The 19,719-nt window shown below is 40.0% G+C and overlaps 1 protein-coding gene across 3 annotated transcripts in view; it reads right to left on the bottom strand.

Annotated features, from left to right (window-relative positions):
• CADPS2 (calcium dependent secretion activator 2) overlaps positions 1-19,719 on the bottom strand; it is a 484,731-nt gene that overhangs the window by 104,670 nt on the left and 360,342 nt on the right. For all 3 annotated transcript variants that reach the window (XR_013814316.1, XM_079786439.1, XM_079786438.1), the window contains exons 15-16: positions 12,393-12,456; positions 1,710-1,833 (exon numbers count right to left, since the gene is read on the bottom strand). Coding sequence is in view for 2 of the 3 variants with exons in the window: in XM_079786439.1 (XP_079642565.1) it covers positions 1,710-1,833; positions 12,393-12,456 (188 nt within the window). In the remaining variant the exon portion in view is untranslated. The remainder of the gene's footprint in view (positions 1-1,709; positions 1,834-12,392; positions 12,457-19,719) is intronic.

Genomic DNA, 19,719 nt, shown 5'->3' with positions numbered 1-19,719 from the left:
AAGGAGACTGCTCAGTAGTCCTACCTGACTAGATTTCTAGGATCCATTTTCTAGAATATTCTCAGATAGGAGAGGGTACGTTCCAGAAAGTATTAGGTAATGGTCAAAATAATGAACTAAAATAGACAGTTAAGAACAAAAATAATAAAATAGATCCAGACCAACAGAAGCATAGAGCAGACTGACAAATCTCAGAGGGAAGGCGGGGGTGGGTGTGTGTGTGTGTGTTGGGGACAGGCAATAGTGTGGTGAAGGCCTGGGGGTGCAGGTGTGAGGTGGAGGGGGGCAAAGGGGGGAAAGTGGGACATCTATAATACTTTCAACAATAAAGATATATTTTAAAAAAGATTTTCATCGTTTTTTTTGGATAGGATTCATAATATTTAGATAAAGCAATACTGTATTTATTCAGGTTGTCCACATTTTTCTCATTGCCAGATTTGAAAGGTTTTAATATGTCTACTTTTATATTAATTCTTTCAATCCGTGTACGCAACACCCATTATTCCCAAAACATGAAAACTGAACGAGTATTCAAAATGTGAAAACCAATCTGTTTATCTTCCACTTTCCCCAAATGATCTAATATTCATTGCTTGTGCTTTAACACAACATGATATCATAATTAATGATGTTAAACTGGTAACTAAGGAGGTTTCATGTTGTTACTCTCGTGATATAATATTGGTTGCTATAGTGATGGGATGGCTTTTTTGTTAATCACTCAGGAGGTTGGTTATCACATGCTTGTTAGAAAGCTTGATCAGATTTGGAGAGAAGAAAGGATATATAATACAGCCAATTATAGTCACCTTTTCCATTGTCACCATTTTGATGAAACTATTATAACAGCATCTAATTAATACATTTATAATTCATCATGTAAAACTTTATATTAAAAGTGACTAAATTTTTTCTAATGATTTACTTTTTATAGTTAGACATAAATATTTGACATTGCAAGCTTTTTTCCTCCCTAAGTAAATGATACATGTGTTGAACAAGCTTGTTTTATAATTAGATAGAAAATTTAAGGTCCTTTCTATTACTTTTAATTATATCAATCAAAGGACTGTTGAGTAAAAACTGCTTGTGTGACTTGGCCACAAATTTCAACCTACTTATTTCTAAACATCTTAAATGACAGTTTCCTCAATGAATAAAACCTGAAGAAAGAGAAAAAAATGCACAGTCCTCTCAAGAGATCTAATCTTCCAATGCATCAATATACTGCAAGCAATTAAAAGTTGCAAGTAATTCTATCCATTTATTTCAGCCCTCATGATAATCAACAAGTTCCCCCTTCTCTGAGTGACACTGCAGAATAGAAAATAAAATTATGTAATACTACACTGTTACTGATCAGGAAAGAATACACCGTCCATAGTTTAAATGTTAGACATACTTACAGTAATGCCAAAAAACACAACCCATGAAAACACCTCTTGGTTTCTTGCAAACTCAAAATAAGAACAAAGGACAACTTAAGCACGAATCCTGGGTCTTTCATTCAAGCAGAGTCCCAGGAGGCATATTAAAGCAATGAATAGGAAAAAGCTCTTCAGTTCACCAGCTGAGATTTTAATGAGACATTTCCCTTTGCCAGGGCACAGGTTTGTTCAGAAAAGGAAAGGGCTTCTCACAGAAAATTCAGTTAATAGGCATTGTTGGCTCTCTCTGCCACTTCGGCAATTGCTCACTGCACTGACCTTCTATTTTGGCATATTCTGTGAGTCTAGTGTAATTGATCAAGGCGGCTTTCTCCAGACATTTTCTGACCACTTTTTTCACCTCTTCTGCTGGTATGGGAGTGGCAATATCTTTCATTAAAACCTGGGGGGGGGGGGGGGGTGGGGTTTGAGAGAGAGAGAGAGAGAGAGAGAGAGAGATTGCATAAAACACTAAAAACAAATTATACAAATTGTTCTAGACCTGACTATTTATTAGTAGGAGGGGTCCTAGGTAACACGGGGGAAGTAATTAGTCGGCACTTCACAACTGGGAAGTAATCCTCTAATCTTGGCTCCTCCTGCTGAAGCCTCATTTGTGCACATCAAAACCTCCCACAGGCCAAGCCACCATTCAGTGTGACTGTCATTCTTCCCCCAGGGACCCAGGACACCATTAGAGCAGCTGTTTCCGATCAGGATTACCATCACTGGGACAAGCAGTAAACAAGGTTTGTCCTCCTAGCTCTTAATTTCAAAGCTTTAAATGTTTTGAGCAACATAGATAAAAACAATAACAAGACTCCATTAAGAAGAAGCATACTTTTTGTGCTCTATAAAAATCAAGACCACTGCTTTCACTAATTAAACTTTAGTTACTATGATCTACTCACGAGGGAGAAAACTTCTTTGTCTCTGTGAAACGTAGTTTCAAGTGTTGAAAGACGTGGAAACTTTCTAATTTAGAAAAAACTGATTATTCTCCATTGGGTTCCTAAATTGTGTTTTTGGACTTTTTCCTTTAAAAACATTACTATTGGTAAGGGGGAAATACAGTTATATCCATAATTCAAAATACAATGTATTTAAACACTCATTTAATGGCTGATAACTTTTCTAGTGATAAAACTGCTCACAATAAGTTTTGATTACACTATTAGTCAAACTCTATTTTTCATAAAATTAATGGCTTTATCCTGATTTGCTTACATTCAAATTATAAAGTATATAGCAAAATGTTACTATAAAGACGACGATACTTAAGTGTTCTTACTATCCTATTAGTCTTTTATTGGGGAAGAAATAATGATAGAACATGAAAACACCCATTTCCTGCTTCATTATTTCTTTCTCTTTCCATAAGTCTTGGCACTAAGGATCTTATAATCTCACATGTATTCAGTGGTTCTGAAAGATGAGACAGAGGGCCGAAAACCAGGACTACAGGCTTTACTAGAGGAGAAGGACCCCTGCCGGGCTGCTCCGCAAGGGGGAGTAGCAACACGTGCAGAGGGGACACACGCCTTTTGAGGGGAGGAATGGGAAGGGATGGGGCTTAGGGTACTTGGCATGTGCTGATTGGTGGTTTCATATAAGGCACATGATTGGGCACTTAGATACTTAGGAATCGAGGGCTTAGGGTATTTGGCAGGTACTGATTGGTGGTTCAATGTATAGTCCATATAAGGTGCCTGGTTAGGTGCTCAGGAATATCCAGGCCGCCAGTGCAGTTTACGTCATACTCCATCCATCAGTTGGGGGAAGGAAAGATCTATCATTCCAGGCTTTTAGTAATATTAAAAAAAATTGAGAGTCCGGGCAAGGTCAGGGGTGAAGGTCCATCTTCCATAGCTACTTTCTGCTGAGAGGGGGCATTGTCAGGGGTGTCTACTGGGGGTCTCAAGGATTCTGGTGCCAAATACCCTAAGCCCCATCCCTTCCCATTTCTCCCCTCAAAAGGCATGTTCCCCTCTGCACATGTTGCTACTACCCTTGAGGGGCAGCCCGGCAGGGGTCCTTCTCCTCTAATAAAGCCTGTAGTCCTGGTTTTTGGCCCTCTGTCTCATTTTTCAGGTTCTAGCATTGGTGATCCTGACAATGGATTTTAATTTTGTTAGGCAAATTTTCCTTTTGAAAACAACAAACTCCATCATTTGAAAGCTTCCTCTCCATCAACTTCATTTATTCATCATACTCTTATAGTACTAATCTTTAAAACAGACACATATTTGCATTTTATTTTGAACTGAACATTAGACTCTTTATAGTCAGAAAAATCTTTCTACTTATAGTAAAAAAATGTACAAGCATTACATGCACTATTATTTTTATGTGATTATTACTGAAATTTGAATATCAGATTAATTTTGTACCATAGGCAGAATTACAAACTTTACCACTAGGCCTTACCATGGTAACAACCTTTTAAATAATAGAAATAAGTAGCTGTTAAAATTAGAATGAGGTGAGTCCAGGGTTGAAACCAGGCAATATTTCTTACTAAGTATCAAGAATTCACATGTAGATTTTATTTTATTTTGCTAAGGGGTCAGTAAGTACAGAGACATGAAAACGAAGGTAAGGTTTTTACCATTCCTCCCTCACTTCAGCAAGAGACATGATTAGTGACTACAACTGCAATAAAGGTCACTGTCCATCCTGCCCCCTGTCAGTGCAGGGCATGGGGCATCACTGCTACCACTAACTCTTCCCTGCTGGGGGTGGGGAGGGGAGGAGGGAGCTCTGCCATGGAAACCAGCTCACAGAGAGGCTGGTACCCAGGATGGGACGCGGTTCCCAAAAGTAAAGCTATCTTTTAGGATTTTGTCAGGAGCCAAGAGTCAATGACAAATTAATTCTAACATTATTTTAGTAAGCTAATGAAACAGAACCTCATGGAAAACTGGTCCTCACCATAGGCCTACTTCCTCATGCCTAAGGACAAAGCATTCTTCGCATAACTGCCCTTCTACCACCACACCTGCCCTCCAACCGCCCCATCCTTTATCTATAGTCAGCACCCTTTACGACCTTAGCAAATTCCACATGACCCGCTCAGCCCCCATCCCTCCTAGACATCTCCCCTTCTAGAAACCACCTGCACCCACGGCTACTTCCTCATACCCCCTTCCCTGCCTGCAGCCCCTGCTGGCAAGCACTGATAGGTCCACAGTTCACTCCCCGCGCCCCACCTCCCACTCCCTGACTTGGATATAAGGCACCGTTGTAAGAATAAAAATTTGAGGCTTGATCAGAACCCATTTGTCTTGCCTCCATTCTTCGCGTCCCTTGTTTGTCTAGTTCTCTTAGGTTCGTCTCTGGTGTCTGCGTTGTTGCCCCGCGGGTCGGGGCAAAGATGGCGCCCAACGTGGTCTAGAGACCCTCCGACGGGAACATCCACTGAAAAGGCCTGGCCAGGCGACCCTTCGGATTGCATTCCCCCTGATCTCGCACCTTCGGATTGCATTCCCCCCTAGATCGCCGCGCACCCGCCGCGAGTCAGATCGGAGTGAGGTAAGTGGATAATTTTACAAACAAGCATTTTCGGACATTTCACCCCTCTTTGCTCGGCTGTTATTATTGGCTTTTCGGGTCAATTCCTCTAGCCCACTAATAAGCAGTCACCTCACCGTACTGGGGAAGAGTGAAGGGTACCCAGTCTCGGTAGTGACAACTCTGAATCACCTGGCCTAGTATCCCTGCTTGATTTCTCTGTCGTGAATTCCTCACTGAGTAGATTTGCTCTCCAAACCTTGAGCTTGCTATGAACAAAAGGTCGTTCACCTCATAGACTCAACCACGAGGAGTTCACCTCCCCCGTTCCTAAGGGACGGGGGACATCAGGGTTCTTCCTCGTCTATGAGGGTCCGAGTAGGCGGGTTATACCTACCGACTGTTTCACGCAAGCAAGGGAGTAAAGAGCAATATTGAAAAGTGAGAGTTCCGCTTTGATTTCACAGTAGGCGAAAAAAGTCAGGCTGACCTGGCGCGGGGTTTATACAGCCCGGAGGCTTACGTGGGAGAGGATAAGTACCTAGAAAGCCATCCAGCCGACCAGGAATGGGGCATTCACTGAGTAGTCATGAAATGTTCCTTGATAGCCTCAAGAAATCCCTCAGGACGCGAGGAGTAAGGGTTAAAAAGAAGGATCCCAAAAAGTTTTTTGACTTTATCCATGATACCCTTCCCTGGTTCCCCCTAGAAGGAACCATCAATCATAGACGATGGGCTAGAGTAGGAGATGCTTTACAAGATTTTTATCGAGCCTTTGGCCCTGAAAAAGATTCCTGTAACTACTTTTTCCTACTGGAATTTACATGCTGAAAATCCACTCACATGGCCCTGATGTTCAGGAAGTTATTAAAACGGGGGAGGAAATTCTTAAAGAAAACTCCCGTCCCCCTTCCACACGCCCTTCAGGATTATTATGAGACTTTTGGTCCAGAGAAAATTCCTATTTTAATTGTTGATGGCCTTGATTCAGCACAGGAGAGTTTAAGAATGTCTAAGTGGGTTACAGCCTGCAATGGAAGGGTGCAAGTCTCTAAGAATACCATCTGCACCTCTTCTGCCTCCACGTGTAAACTACTTGTAACCAAGTAAAAAAGAATAAAAGGAACTTTTCAGCAACGGCCAATAATTCTTTATCTTAAAAATCTTTTCTTTCCTTAAAAATAAAAATAAATAAAAATTGAAAAAAGTAAATAAAATAAAAACAGTAGATGCCAGACCATTACTGAATCTTCCCCCTAAGAAAGAAGGAGGTGGGGGAAGGGAGACACGAGGTGATCCAATATGGACGCCACTCCCCAAGACAGCCAATTTGAAAGGCCTCATCTTCACCATCTTTATTTATTTTCCAGCTAATGACTTAAAGCTTTTACAAATTTATAAATGCATCCGGGATTTCTGTGCACATGCAAGGGAAAAGGCCAGTTTAAAAACGAGTGCGCATAGTTTTGAGCTGGACTTGACCTTTTTCTGTGTACAGAATAAAAACCCGAGACTATTTTGGCCTTAAAGATGGTGGAGATGAACCAGGGAGAGAGATAGAGGCTGGTTTCCCAAGGTGATTTGGGGTGACTCTTTTGAAATTACCCACCCCGAGGCAAGTAACCCCCAGGAAGTAGATAATACTGAAATGTTGATCTGAGTATGCCTAGTATGAAGTCTAGATGTTATAATTAATTAATCTATTAATTGACTATGCCTTATATTTTGTTTGAAATGTATCCTTAAAAATGTAAAAGTATTATTGATTTGAGAAATGCTAAGTATTTAATTTTGCTATCTAAGATTTAAAGCTCTGAAAGTTTAAGGTCTCTTTACTCTCCATTAAAAGGTTTTAAAGCTACACCCTTTTTTATGGAGGGAAGGGTGGACACGCCCTTCCCCTAGCATGCAGGTAGGCTGGTTCCCCCCAGCAGCCATCTTAGAAGAATGTTAATTTGCATTTCAATGGCTACACCTTTTGCTAGCCGACCTTCCCAGAAAAGGTCAAGTGGCTAGGCCAACCCCAGCTAGAAAAAACATGATTTAAAGTTAACTATTAGATTTTAAAATTTATTCTTAAAAAAAAAAAATAAAGGGTTATTAATAAAGAACTGCTAAATATTTGACTTACAAACTCTGGAAGTTTAAGGTTCAGATTGAATTGTGAGAAATTATAGAATTGTGGTAACTAAATGCCTAGAGTATAGCAACTTAATTTTTGAGAAAATAAAATGTGTTTTCTCTTAAATAATTAGGAATTCAAAACATGTTACTTCTTGGTCTGATTTAAAAAAGAGAATTAATTCTGCGATACAGTTTAAATTTAATTGATATTCTTTAAGATAATTTAAGTATATAATCTTTAAATCATATATATACATATATATATTATATGTTTGACCTTTCCAAGGTATTTCAAGGTTTTGAGAATAGCTTTTAAGACATTTCACAGGCCCTTAAATGTATTTCAAAAGTCTATTCTCTCTTCATGGAAAGCTTTATAAAATAATGAAAGTTTTTGCCTGTAAGGAGGGCAAAAACAATATATTTAAATATAGCCAACATTTTCAACAGCAGTAAAATTTCTAAAAAGACAAAAGCCTCAAGCAGCCTGCATTTTTGGATCGGCTGGAGGTGGGACAGTGTTTATACTTTTGGATCAGAACAATAAAGTATCAAATAAGTTTTACTGAATAGGTTTCTTTGCTTTTTAAATTAAAGATACCTACTTAAGTTACCTTATAAATTGGATTTTTAAAATATAATCAATGTCTCATATAAATTAAGTTACATGAGAAGCCAATGTTTTTATAAGTAGTTGAATCCTGACTCGTAGCCACCTGCATTCTTAATTAAGCCAGAGGCGGGGCAACATTTGCCCCTTGTGAGACAGCCGCCATCTTGCCTGCCCCTCTGGCCATGTGGCTTTTGGCCACCATCTTGAAATAACAAAGGCCAGTCCCCTTCCTTTAAATAAGCCAATGTCTTTGTAAGCAATTTAAATAAGTTTTCTAAAAGGGTTACTGAAGGCTTCCCATGATTCCTCTGTATATTCAAATAAGCCTAAGAGGATACTTTAAAAATATAATTATAAATTTATAAAAAAGAAATTTTAAGATTTTAAATTCTATTTCACTAACATTTACAGTATAAACTGAAAATTGTTATTAAAATGTTAAATCTGAAAGTAAATTAGTAGTCAGCCTTACTGTAAGAATACTTGTAATATAGCTAGCTAGTCGCCTGAGGCTTGCCTTTCAAGCTGTAACCATACAGGTTGCTTGTTGTAAAAAGAAAGACAAAGATCCTTAAATGAAACTCTCTATAGCCTGCAGATTATTTTGGGAGAAAATAGAGTTTTCCTTCAAACATCAGAGATTGTAATTGATAATCAATGCATCAGACCTCAGAAGGTGTAGATAAGAAAAGATTAAATGACTTTTAGAAATTATTAGGAGACTTTAACTGGTTAAAACCTTTTGTGTACAAAAGAAATTGATAGCCAGTTTGAGATTGAATTGCCATGGCCTAGAACAAAGAATATTCTTACATGATACTTTAAAATTTCATTATAATTTTTGATATTTTACAACAGCACATTGTACAATTATCCCAAACTTACAAATTAATTCTTTGAATGTTTGGCAGCAATTTAAAAAGGACATGAAATAATTTAATCCCTTCCACTGTGTGGAAAGCCCCTTGGGAAAGCATTTGAGCATTCTATATTGACCCTTCTTGCTCTTTTTGCCAAGAGGGACCCTCTTCTCACAATCCAATTGCCCACAGCTGTTGCCTGAGTTTTCAGTTCATGCTGAGGTTGAAGCCTCATAATGACTGGTACCATGGATCTGTCTCTCGCCCAATGGCGTGAGATGGGCCCTCCCTGGAGAAGAAACCTGGGTTCCCCAAGATATGTGATCAATGCCGGGGCCCCGCCAGCAGGCGAGGGGATCCCAAGGCAGGTACTGGGCATGGAGGCCATAGGGGCGTAGGCTACCAAGGAGACAGAACTGAACCTCACATCACCCTGCTTGGCCCCGGAGGATGGCTGGTTAGTCAAAGACGGGTAAGATTCCTCAAGGGAGGAACAACCTAAGACAGGCACAGTCGCAGAGGGGCCATCAGGAGAGAACTTGGGGGTCAACAGAGGTGGGGCACAGAACCTCACCCCCCCAACATTACAGGGGCTTGAACACTCGCCCCTTCTGAAGGAGGTCTCCTGCCCCATGGCTGCTTCGCGCTTCCCATGCCAGCTCAAATCGGGACCCAGGCAACATACAGAGACTTGGCCCAGATCAGATCAGATCTGGACCCAGATACAGAAAGAGACTTGGCCCAGCTTGGATTGAGACCCAGGCAACAGAGAGTTGGCTGATGGCAGCTGCCCTATATCTAAATCCAGGAATGCTCAGGGCTTTCTCAAGGATGCAAAATAATCCTTTCCATTAATATTTACTGAGTAAACTAAGATTGTTGTTATTTAATGAGTATTAAATTTGACAGTAAAATAGTCAAGTTTTCAGATTAATTTAAATTGGCTAATTGAAAATAAGTAAATATTCAAGAAAATGTAATTGTACAAAAGCTGTTCCTAAAGTATTAACCAAAATTTCTATTGATAGTTCATTTCATGGTAAAATTACTTAACATGCAATGAACCTAAAGCAGTCATATTTTGTGCAAAAATTAAAATTTAAAGTTATCAAGACTGCATTATAAAAATCTTCCAAAGCCTCCTAAAAATTAAATAAAAAAGGGGGATAGTGGAAAAATACCATGTAAGAAAAAATATCCTGTAAGTAAATTACATCTAGAAAAAATTTTTTACTTTGAAAATTAATCTTCACACAGCAGGACACCCATGAAAAACATATATGGTGTCAAAATAAGCCAAAGGAAAATTGTTTGGGCAAAAAATAAAGGATCCCAAGTAAAATTTATAGAAAAGAGTTCTCTATTAACCTTGGTCGAGAATGTGTTTGTATATTTTCAGAAAACAACTCCTAGACCATGTGGATTCCTGCAACAGAGAGGAATTAACAGGAATGCTCCAGCCATGAAGACATTTGGCCCTTGGGCATTTAGAAAAATAACCGACCTCGTAAAACAGCAAATAGATTCAGCTTTAGCAAAACCCATTCAGATTCATTATCAATGCCTGGAAATGGCCGATAGGTGGGGCTCGGTTTACCAAGAGCGAGAAAACCTCCAGACCCAGACTCGCTCCTTCCCTACGGGGACAGCATCTTAACCAGAGGGATGCTTACCTACGCTCTGGCCAGAGCCAGAGCCAGAGGTATGGGTATCAAACCGAGTGCAGAGCAAAGCATTGCAAGGGAAGATCGGGACATTTTTTCCAACCTCCTCTGGATTTCCCTGAGAGTACACCTGGTTTGCATAGAGGTTGACATCAATAAAAATAATGGCTCTGCCTCTCCTCCCCAAAAGATGTCAAAAACCACACATGGTGGGCATACAAAGCCCACGGGAGGAACCAGGTCAATGTCTCCCCGGTTGGTTAAGGCCCACTCCCTTCTCTTAAACAGAGAGGGAGGAGATGTCAGGAGCCAAGAGTCAATGACAAATTAATTCTAACATTATTTTAGTAAGCTAATGAAACAGAACCTCATGGAAAACTGGTCCTCACCATAGGCCTACTTCCTCATGCCTAAGGACAAAGCATTCTTCGCATAACTGCCCTTCTACCACCACACCTGCCCTCCAACCGCCCCATCCTTTATCTATAGTCAGCACCCTTTACGACCTTAGCAAATTCCACATGACCCGCTCAGCCCCCATCCCTCCTAGACATCTCCCCTTCTAGAAACCACCTGCACCCACGGCTACTTCCTCATACCCCCTTCCCTGCCTGCAGCCCCTGCTGGCAAGCACTGATAGGTCCACAGTTCACTCCCCGCGCCCCACCTCCCACTCCCTGACTTGGATATAAGGCACCGTTGTAAGAATAAAAATTTGAGGCTTGATCAGAACCCATTTGTCTTGCCTCCATTCTTCGCGTCCCTTGTTTGTCTAGTTCTCTTAGGTTCGTCTCTGGTGTCTGCGTTGTTGCCCCGCGGGTCGGGGCAGGATTTTATCTTATCCATGTACCTTAATGAATACGATGAGATATATCCTTTGAAAAGCTTGGGTTGCATGCAGCTCTTAATATTATAAAAATTCTAATTAAATAGATAATTCCTACAAGAATATTTCTTTCACACAATGCACAGTAATCAAGGATAAGATAGGGATCTGTAGATGAAACCAATTTATATGTGAAAGACCTCATTTTAGCTACTAGTTCTAGCCCTCATCTCCCAAGCCTTTAAATCCCTAAAATCCCTTTGGGGTTTTCATAGAGGTGCTAATAAACAATGCAATCTAGAGTTCACTGGGCTGAAAAACAGACAGGAACAAGTGCTTGAAGTTGATAAATCAGCATCAGAATGATCAAATCATGGGCCATAGATGATTCCTACATATTGTCTTTTTCTTTTTTTTTTAGGGAGAGTGGAAGAGAGAGGGAAAGACAGAGAGAAACATTGATGTGAGAGAAACATCATGTGTTGGTTGCCTCCTGCACTAACCCTGACCAGGGCCCGGGCTGGGGTGGAGCCTGTGACCGAGATACCTGCCCTTGACTGGAATCAAACCCAGGATTCTTGGGTCTGCAGGCCGATGCTCTATCCACTGAGCCAAACCAGCTAGGGCATAGACATTGTCTTTTAGCACTGATAAGGAATAGGAACTGGCCACCCACTTACCTGTTAGCTTCCAATGAGCATATGAAAAGTTTTATAAACAGATGAAAATGATACTTCCCTTTCAAACCTAATCTATCACAAAAACAGGAGTGGAGAATATACTTTCATTAATAAACCAATTTTCAGCATGGAATGAAACCTTATTTGCTATTTATTTTTTGAGGGGAAATGAATTTCTACAATTCGTGAATTCATTTAGAGCAATACACAGATTTAATTGAAATAAATTCTGAGATGATTTTTAGAATACAAAGAATGATATGTTTGTGAATATTAAATGATAAACTCTTTTAGGTATGAGGACTATGACAGGTAGAAGTACAAATAAGTCAGGGGGAATGATAAGACAACTGTGAAGTCTGAAAAACAGTTCATTATACTTGACTGAAAAAAACTACCACACCTATTTAATGATGGGAGGAAACAAGATTAAAAACAGAAAATTACCAAAAAGATGCCATCAACTTAGCATATGAAGCCAAGCTGCGCTTCAGAAAGGCTTTGGGAGGAAGAAGCAGGGTATAGGGAAAATTTTGAAGATAGCAAGGAAGCGTGAGAAGTTGGTGAAACACAATGGACTTAAAGGAGAGCACACTCCTGAGGAATGAGACTGTCTGCCTGGACAGCTGAGACACCCAGCAATTGACCGCGTGAAGAGTATTTGTAAAGTAATGTTCAAACATACCCTTTCAAGTAAGGAAAGTGTAGCTTTCAGAGCACCTTCAGGTCGTCCAAAGGGAAAGCAGTATCTTCAAAAACAAAAGGAGGAACAAAGGTCAAACCTTTAATATCCAAACTGTTAAACCATCCCCTCTTCTATTACCTGGCATGATAGAACAATGACAAGTGGTTAAAACAGCATCAGCCCATTCAGGAAACTTTTAATGCTGATGTTCACCTAGACTCTCCATTCCAATAATTACAGGCTGTTGTTGTTCCTCGTGATGAAGCCCCTATCCCAGTGGTCGGCAAACTCATTAGTCAACAGAGCGGCAAACTGCGGCTCACGAGCCGCAGTTTGCCGACCACTGACCTAGTCCCTTGATCTTAATAAGGGTACAAACTATGATGAAAAAGGTTCTAAAGTTTTGATGACACATGTATATAAAGAATATAATAATCAGAAAAGAACCACTAGGGTTCTATGAGTAAAGAGAAAATTAAAAAGCATTCCCTAATGGCCCAGCCAGTTTGGCCTAGTGGATAGAGCGTCCGTCTGTGGACTGAGGGTCTCAGGTTCAATTCCGGTCAAGGGCACATGCCCAGGTTGTGGGCTTGATCCCCACTGTGGGGCATGCAGAAGGCAGCCGATAAATGATTTTTTCTCATCACTGATGTTTCTATCTCTCTCTCCCTCTCTGAAATCAATAAAAATATATATTTTTTAAAAAGCATTCCCTAATAATTTCTTTTCTATGATAACATTGAAATGACTTCCCCCATTTATCCCTGTGGTTTAAGATGGAAACACACAACTGACATAACTTCTAGGACCAACGAAGTTCCAGCTCCCCAATCCCCTCATATTTGCCTGTCCACACCGGTGTCTAACTCTCCCTCTTCCCCCCACAAAACACAAAACCCTTAAGCCAGGAGAGTCATTTATCCCGAATCCTTCAGGCCCGTGCATCCGATACACACCCACAACTGAAGGGCAGGTTATGCTGATGCTCTGAAGTCAGGGCCAGAGGCTGGGAGCTCCAGTGAGCTCCTCAGAAGTTACTGCCACATGGTGATGAGAGGTGACTGCTCTTTACAAGGGGCGGTGTGTGTGTGGGGGTTGTTCCTCTTTAGGTCACTCCTGCTGGGCCTCCTGGCTTTGGTGAACCCTCCCTGACCACTGCTCCAGCTCCAAGGCCAAGTGCTACGAGCAGCTGGGCTGTCCCCAGGCTGCACCTTACTCAGACTTAGAAATCTCCAAACCAACAACTTGAGAAAGTTTCCTTATTGCCACGTCCTTTGCCATTACTGAGGGACTTGGTGGACATATTATCTAAGATGTAATTCACAATGAAATTCGTTTCTCACACTATCATTTGAACAGGTTTTCCTAAAAGGCACTTGTGTTTTAAGTTGAATTTGTTTTATAGGACCGAATTTGAATGAAAAAGAAAAAGAAAGATTTCTTACAAAGCAGTGGTTGAATATAAAGCCTGAGTTTTCGTTTCATGAAACTTTTATTTGTCTTAGATAAATGCAAATAAATGTCTTGTAAATCTAAGCACTCAAATTTTTCTTCAGAATACTGTTCATTTCATGTTAAAAGTTTCCTTCACTTAATCTCATCTCTTTGCACCCTATTAGCCTCTCCTACACACAAAAAAAGCCAGGGCCAATCTATTTTGATAGTTTTCCCTGTGTAGTGGTGCTTCTTAGAGCATTAGCAAATTAGCAAAGTGGCTTTATCATTTTGTATACCATAAACCTTAATCCGAGTTTAAATAAAACACAAATTGGGTTCTTGTTGTCCCCTCCCCTTGCTTAAATCTTTTCAGTGTATTTGCATAATCCACTCATTGTCTTGCCTATTGTTTATTTCCATTAACCTGTGGGTGATGCATTTTATGAATGGAATGTTACTGATCCGCAGATTACATTTAGCATTGCTGGGCTCCGAGGTCCCACTGGGCATGTTCTGAATTAGCATTAGCTGCCCAGGATGTGTAAATAATTCAACACATTTATAGAGTACAAGTAATCCTGAATCAATAAAGTACAGAAAATAACGACACAGAACCTTAATTAATCTTTACAATACAAGTTGGAAAAGGGAATCATTTTGGCCTGCCTTTCAGGATAAATATTTTGGGATTTTACCACTTTGACAGCTCTTTAATAACAACACGAAGTGGAAAAAAACTAAATTATCAAATAAAATTCAACCAAGTTTAATCCGTAATAGGAATAAATTGAAATCCTCTTCATTCCCACTTTAGTACATTAAATACTCAGATAAATGAGCCTGCATAGACCTGTCCTATGATTAAGATGTTCTTTTACTTAGCCACTTTTAGATGCAGTATGTAGTTTCATCAAAGTAATATATGTACATAATCTAACAGGAAACTTCTAAAAGGTTTTATATGAGAAACAAAAGTCCTTTATGTCAGTTCTACCCCATTCCCCAAGTAATTACTCTAGAAAAAATATTTTTAACTTTTAGCTGATTCTTTTGGCATTTAAATGTCATATCCTTAACCTACCTGCTAATATTTCTAATTCTTGATGTTTCAGTTTTAGATATTATTCTAAACATCCCACTATGGAAGAGAAACAGTTAGCTTTAAAAAAAAAAGTTTTAAAGATGTAAGTGACATACAATGAACTACACATGTTTAAAGCATGCAATTTGGGTAGAAGTCTTTTGTGGAATATGTATTGTGCAAATATTTTCTCACATTCTGGGACTTGTCTCTTTATACCCTTAAAAATAGCTTTGGAAGATCAGAAGTTCTTAATGTTTATCAAGTTCAAGACAACATTTTTCCATTTGTGAATTTTGGAATCAGGTTTCCAATTTCTACAAAATCTTTTTGGGATTTTGATTGAGATAGCATTGAATCTATAGATCAATTTGGGTTTTCCTTAATTTCTTTTAGAAAGACTTTGTATTTTTCAGTGTACAGGTTTCGCACATCTCTGTCAAATTGAACCATAAATATTTAGTAATTTTTGTTGCTATTGTAAATTGTATTGTTTTTAATTTCAATATGTTTGTTGCTATCATACAGAAAAAATTGATATGTATATATCCAGCAGCAGTGGTGGAAGTCTTTCCCGCCTCTACAGCAGCACTAAGGAGCAGTGAGCCGAGCGGTAAGGAGCAGTGAGCAGGTGGGCAGTAAAAATCGAGGGCTCCGGGACTGCAAGAGGGATGTCTGCCTGCCAGCTTAGACCTGCTCCCCGGGGTGATCGGGCCTAAGCCTGAGGCGGACATCCCCCGAGGGGTCCCGGATTATAAGAGGGTGCAGGCCAAACTGAGGGAACACCCTGCCCCCCACCCATGCACGAATTTCATGCACCGGGCCTCTAGTCTAATATAACTCCAAAATCTAATACAATCTAATTAATACAATTCCACACTCTACTCCAGACATGTTAAAATAATGAAGAATTTTCTGACCTGTTCCGGTGAGAATTGGTTGCTCTCTAAGCTCCATTGCCACTTTGGAGCCTTTTTAAAAAATATATTTTTATTGATTTCAGAGAGGAAGGGATAATGATAGAGATAGAAACATCAATGATGAGAATCATTGATCTGCTGCCTCCTGCATGCCCCACTCTGGGGATCAAGCCTGCAACCCGGGGATGTGCCCTGACTGGGAATTGAACCATGACCTCCTGGCTCATAGGTTGATGCTCAACCACTGAGCCATGCTGGCTGGGCAACACCACTTTGGAGTCTATTAACCATAACCTTCCCTCCTGTCTCAGGTTGATTTCCTATTACAAGGATCTTAACTCTTCTTTTTTCTTTGTTTTCTCCTTTGTCGTGGTAAGTTGCATTATCTTTTGAGGTTCTTCATATCTGAAAATATCATTCTACCATTACCCTTAATCAAGACTTTTGTTGGTACAGAATTCTGGGTTGAAAGTAATCTTTCCTCAGAACTATGAAATCACTGATGCAACGTTTTCTGGTTATATAGTATCACCCCTCAGATCAAAATGAAAGCTGCAGAAGCAAAGGATCTTTTTAGTTGTTGTTGTTCACTGCCTGACACATAGTAGGTACTCAATAAACAGTTCTAGAATAAATTAACATTGAAAAACATTCTGATTCTTTGTATTCTGGGATCTTCTCTTTTATCACCAAGAATCTGAAAATTCATGAATATGTACCCTGATGAGTAAATATTTTAATCCATTGTGCTGGGTACTAAATGTTTCAATCTGAGCACTTATGTCTTTTAATTCTGGAAATCTTTTTGGATGATTTTATTCAAAGTTTCCTACCTTTATACTTATCTCTTTCTGGAATTCCTATCTTCTACACTAATAAAAGAGAAAGATGCAAATTGACTGTACCTTTGCGACACCCACCAGCCAATCAGGAGTGAGTATGCAAATTAACCCAACAAATATGGTGGGTTAATTTGCATACACAGGCACCGAGCGGCCGGGGGCAGGATGCTTGCGTCGTCGCCATGGCGATGACGCAGGCATTCTGCACCGCCCCTGCCACTCTGGGCCCCTGGGCAGCGTGGGAAGGCGGAAAGGCAGCTCTGGGCCAGAGCAAAGGCAGTGCCAGCAGCCAGGGGAAGGAAAGCCCATTCTTGCAGGAATCTTTGTACATCGGGCCTTGAGTTATTTATAATCATGATATTGTTAAGCAGATCTTTTTCTTATCTTTGTTGTATTCTGATTTTCCTCTCCCCCACCCTACTTTCTGCAAGGTTTCATTAACCAATTCTTTCAGTAGTGTATATGTATTGTGTGTCATTTGCATATAATTTGTAAGAGATTCTATTTGTTCCAAGGTTTTTTCCTTTCTTTTAACAACATCTTATTTTTGTTTTACAGATGCTCTATCTTCTCAAACCTCTCTAAGGATATCAGTAATTCATTCCAGCCCCCTCCCCCATTTTTTTCTTCCCATAGAATTTTTGTGCTTGTTTTTTCCAAATTGCTTTTTTAGTATTTATTTGTTTGAGGCTCTGTCTTCCATAGCAAATACTTTCCTCAAATGTCTGATGACTTTGGCTCTCTGATCATTTTCAAAAGCATGGTATTGAAAACCTGAATGAAAGCAACATGCACCTAGCTGGGTGCATGTAGATCATGGTCTTCGCTGAAGGGGAATCTGACTGGGCTGTTTCCATGCGAGTCTTTATTGTCCAGAGTTTTAGGTTTTTGTCTCTTGGGCTAAACAGGCTCCACTGGGAAGACACTGGTAACAGGCTGGGGAGGTATGAACCTACCTACCTGCCTGTCTGCCAGCATTTTGGGAGTCAAGGGGATGAGCTGGTAGGAGAAGGCTGTGGTTCTCACATTTCAGAATAAACGCTTATTTAATCTCCATGCGTCTGCATATAATCCTAACTCCAACTGTGCCTGTTGTTTCCTCCCCTCCTCCACCCCAGTCCAAGTGCCCTCTAATCTGACCCTCTTCAGAGACTGAATCTGCAGTGCTCTGCCCAAGGGTGGATTGGGGAGCGGAACACAGAGCAGTCTGAGGTGGAAAAGAGATGTAGGGATCTAAGTGAGTTTTAAGCACATTTACAATAAATTGTCCTTCACTCTTATTTTCTAGAAGGGCTTGATATGGGCAATTCCTAAACACTTTGGTGATCGTATGACATAAATCAGATAGCTTCTCTGTTTTCCCCACTGCCAGCTTATGATTCAGTTCTTCCTGGGCGGCTAAATTAGATACCATTCATCCCTCTGGCTTCCAAAAACGCTTTTCCTCTTTTACTTCAGTTGTCCTTGTGGGGTTGTCTTCTGAAAAAATAGTGTTCTGTTATTTTAGTTAGGTCCTAGGAGGAAGCTTTGCAAACAGGCATCAATCTGCCATCTTTAACCAGAAGTTCCTCATTTATTGTTAATTTATTTTGCCTTATTCTTTTATCTGTGTCTTTGAAATGCATTTCTGGAATACATAAATTTATGGATCTAAATAAATAAATTTCTATATGAGTTAAGAATAGTACTGTGATTACTTCTTTAGCCTGAATTGATAAGTAATTTATGTTCCTTCTAAATTTTAACCTAAGTGACTAAGAAAGATCATTTGGTAGAATCCTTATTTTCATGGACAATATACATATTTATATATTTTCTTATGTGGATGCCTAAAATTTCTTGTTTTATTTTAGTCCCAGGTCCTGTTGTTCAATATTTTATGGACTAAGAAAACCTCCCCATAGAACTGGCAAAATTTATAAAACTCTACATATATCAAAAGGGAATATAAAAATCAGCTCAAAATGTCTAGACTGGTTCCTTTTAGTTCTTGTCCTCAGCGCTAAGGAGATAAAAACTGAAAAGTATATCTTTAGAGAAATTATTAAAAGAAGATGTGCATTTAAGAGAAACAGAGAACAAAACTGTGAGAGGGGAATAATTATGTGGACAACTGCCTTTCCCTGCCTCCCCGTGTAGTTGTTGGGGGGGCAGGGAGGGGGAATGAACTGCCCTGGTGGGGTGGCCCCAATTAGGCTAATCAATCATGGTGATCCCATACTCCTCAGCAACTGCCTGAGGCACCTAGTGCCTGGGCATCCCCTGGCCACCGGGTTTGGTACAGGACTGCCTCATGACCTATTTAGGGCAAATGAGATATGAGGGGTAGGATTTGCTAGGATTGTCTAACATAACGTCATGGTCTTAAGAGAGCATCACAGAAAGAGATGGCGCCACTACTTCCTTTGAAAAATTGCATATTTGGATGTGAGGCCAAGGAATTCTGTGGTCTTGCTACCAATCTGGGGATGAAGCCATCCCACCATGGAGGGCAGTTATGTGAGAACCACCAGGAAACAGAGCCATGGCTACTGAAGTCAGCCTGACTTGAAGTTCATCCTACCTGAGACCAAGTGATGACGAATACATTTATTTCTTTAAACCAGTTTGAGGTAGGATCTGTTACTTGTAGAGGGAAGCATTAATACAAAAAAACATAGATATTGAACTGAATGACAGACAATCTCTGCCTCAATGTCAAAAAATGGAAAAGTATGTGTGACTGAGAGACACATACAAAGTTAAGGGTCTCTACACAACCAAAAAGACAACACTCTTAACAAATACAAATGCAGAAACATTCTCTGCAAATGCAAAAGCCTTCCTCATATCTCCATTTATTTATTTTTAAAAATCAGAAGAGAATTCAGTCTTAATCCTGTAAGTTGAATTGCACTATGCTCTCAAGAATAGTGTTCCCTAATGTGAGTCTATTGGTCTTTTAGGCAAAACAATTCTCCAGTGTGAGACTGTCCCATGTACTGCATTCCTAAACCCCAGAACTAATGACTGTCCCAGTGCCTGGCTACTGTGACAATGAAAATCCT

Source organism: Cnephaeus nilssonii (assembly GCF_951640355.1).
Source record: "Cnephaeus nilssonii genome assembly, chromosome: 12".
NCBI classification, from domain to species: Eukaryota; Metazoa; Chordata; class Mammalia; order Chiroptera; family Vespertilionidae; genus Cnephaeus; species Cnephaeus nilssonii.
Note: the sequence above shows the minus strand (reverse complement) of the source record. Positions and strands in the feature narration are given on the sequence as shown.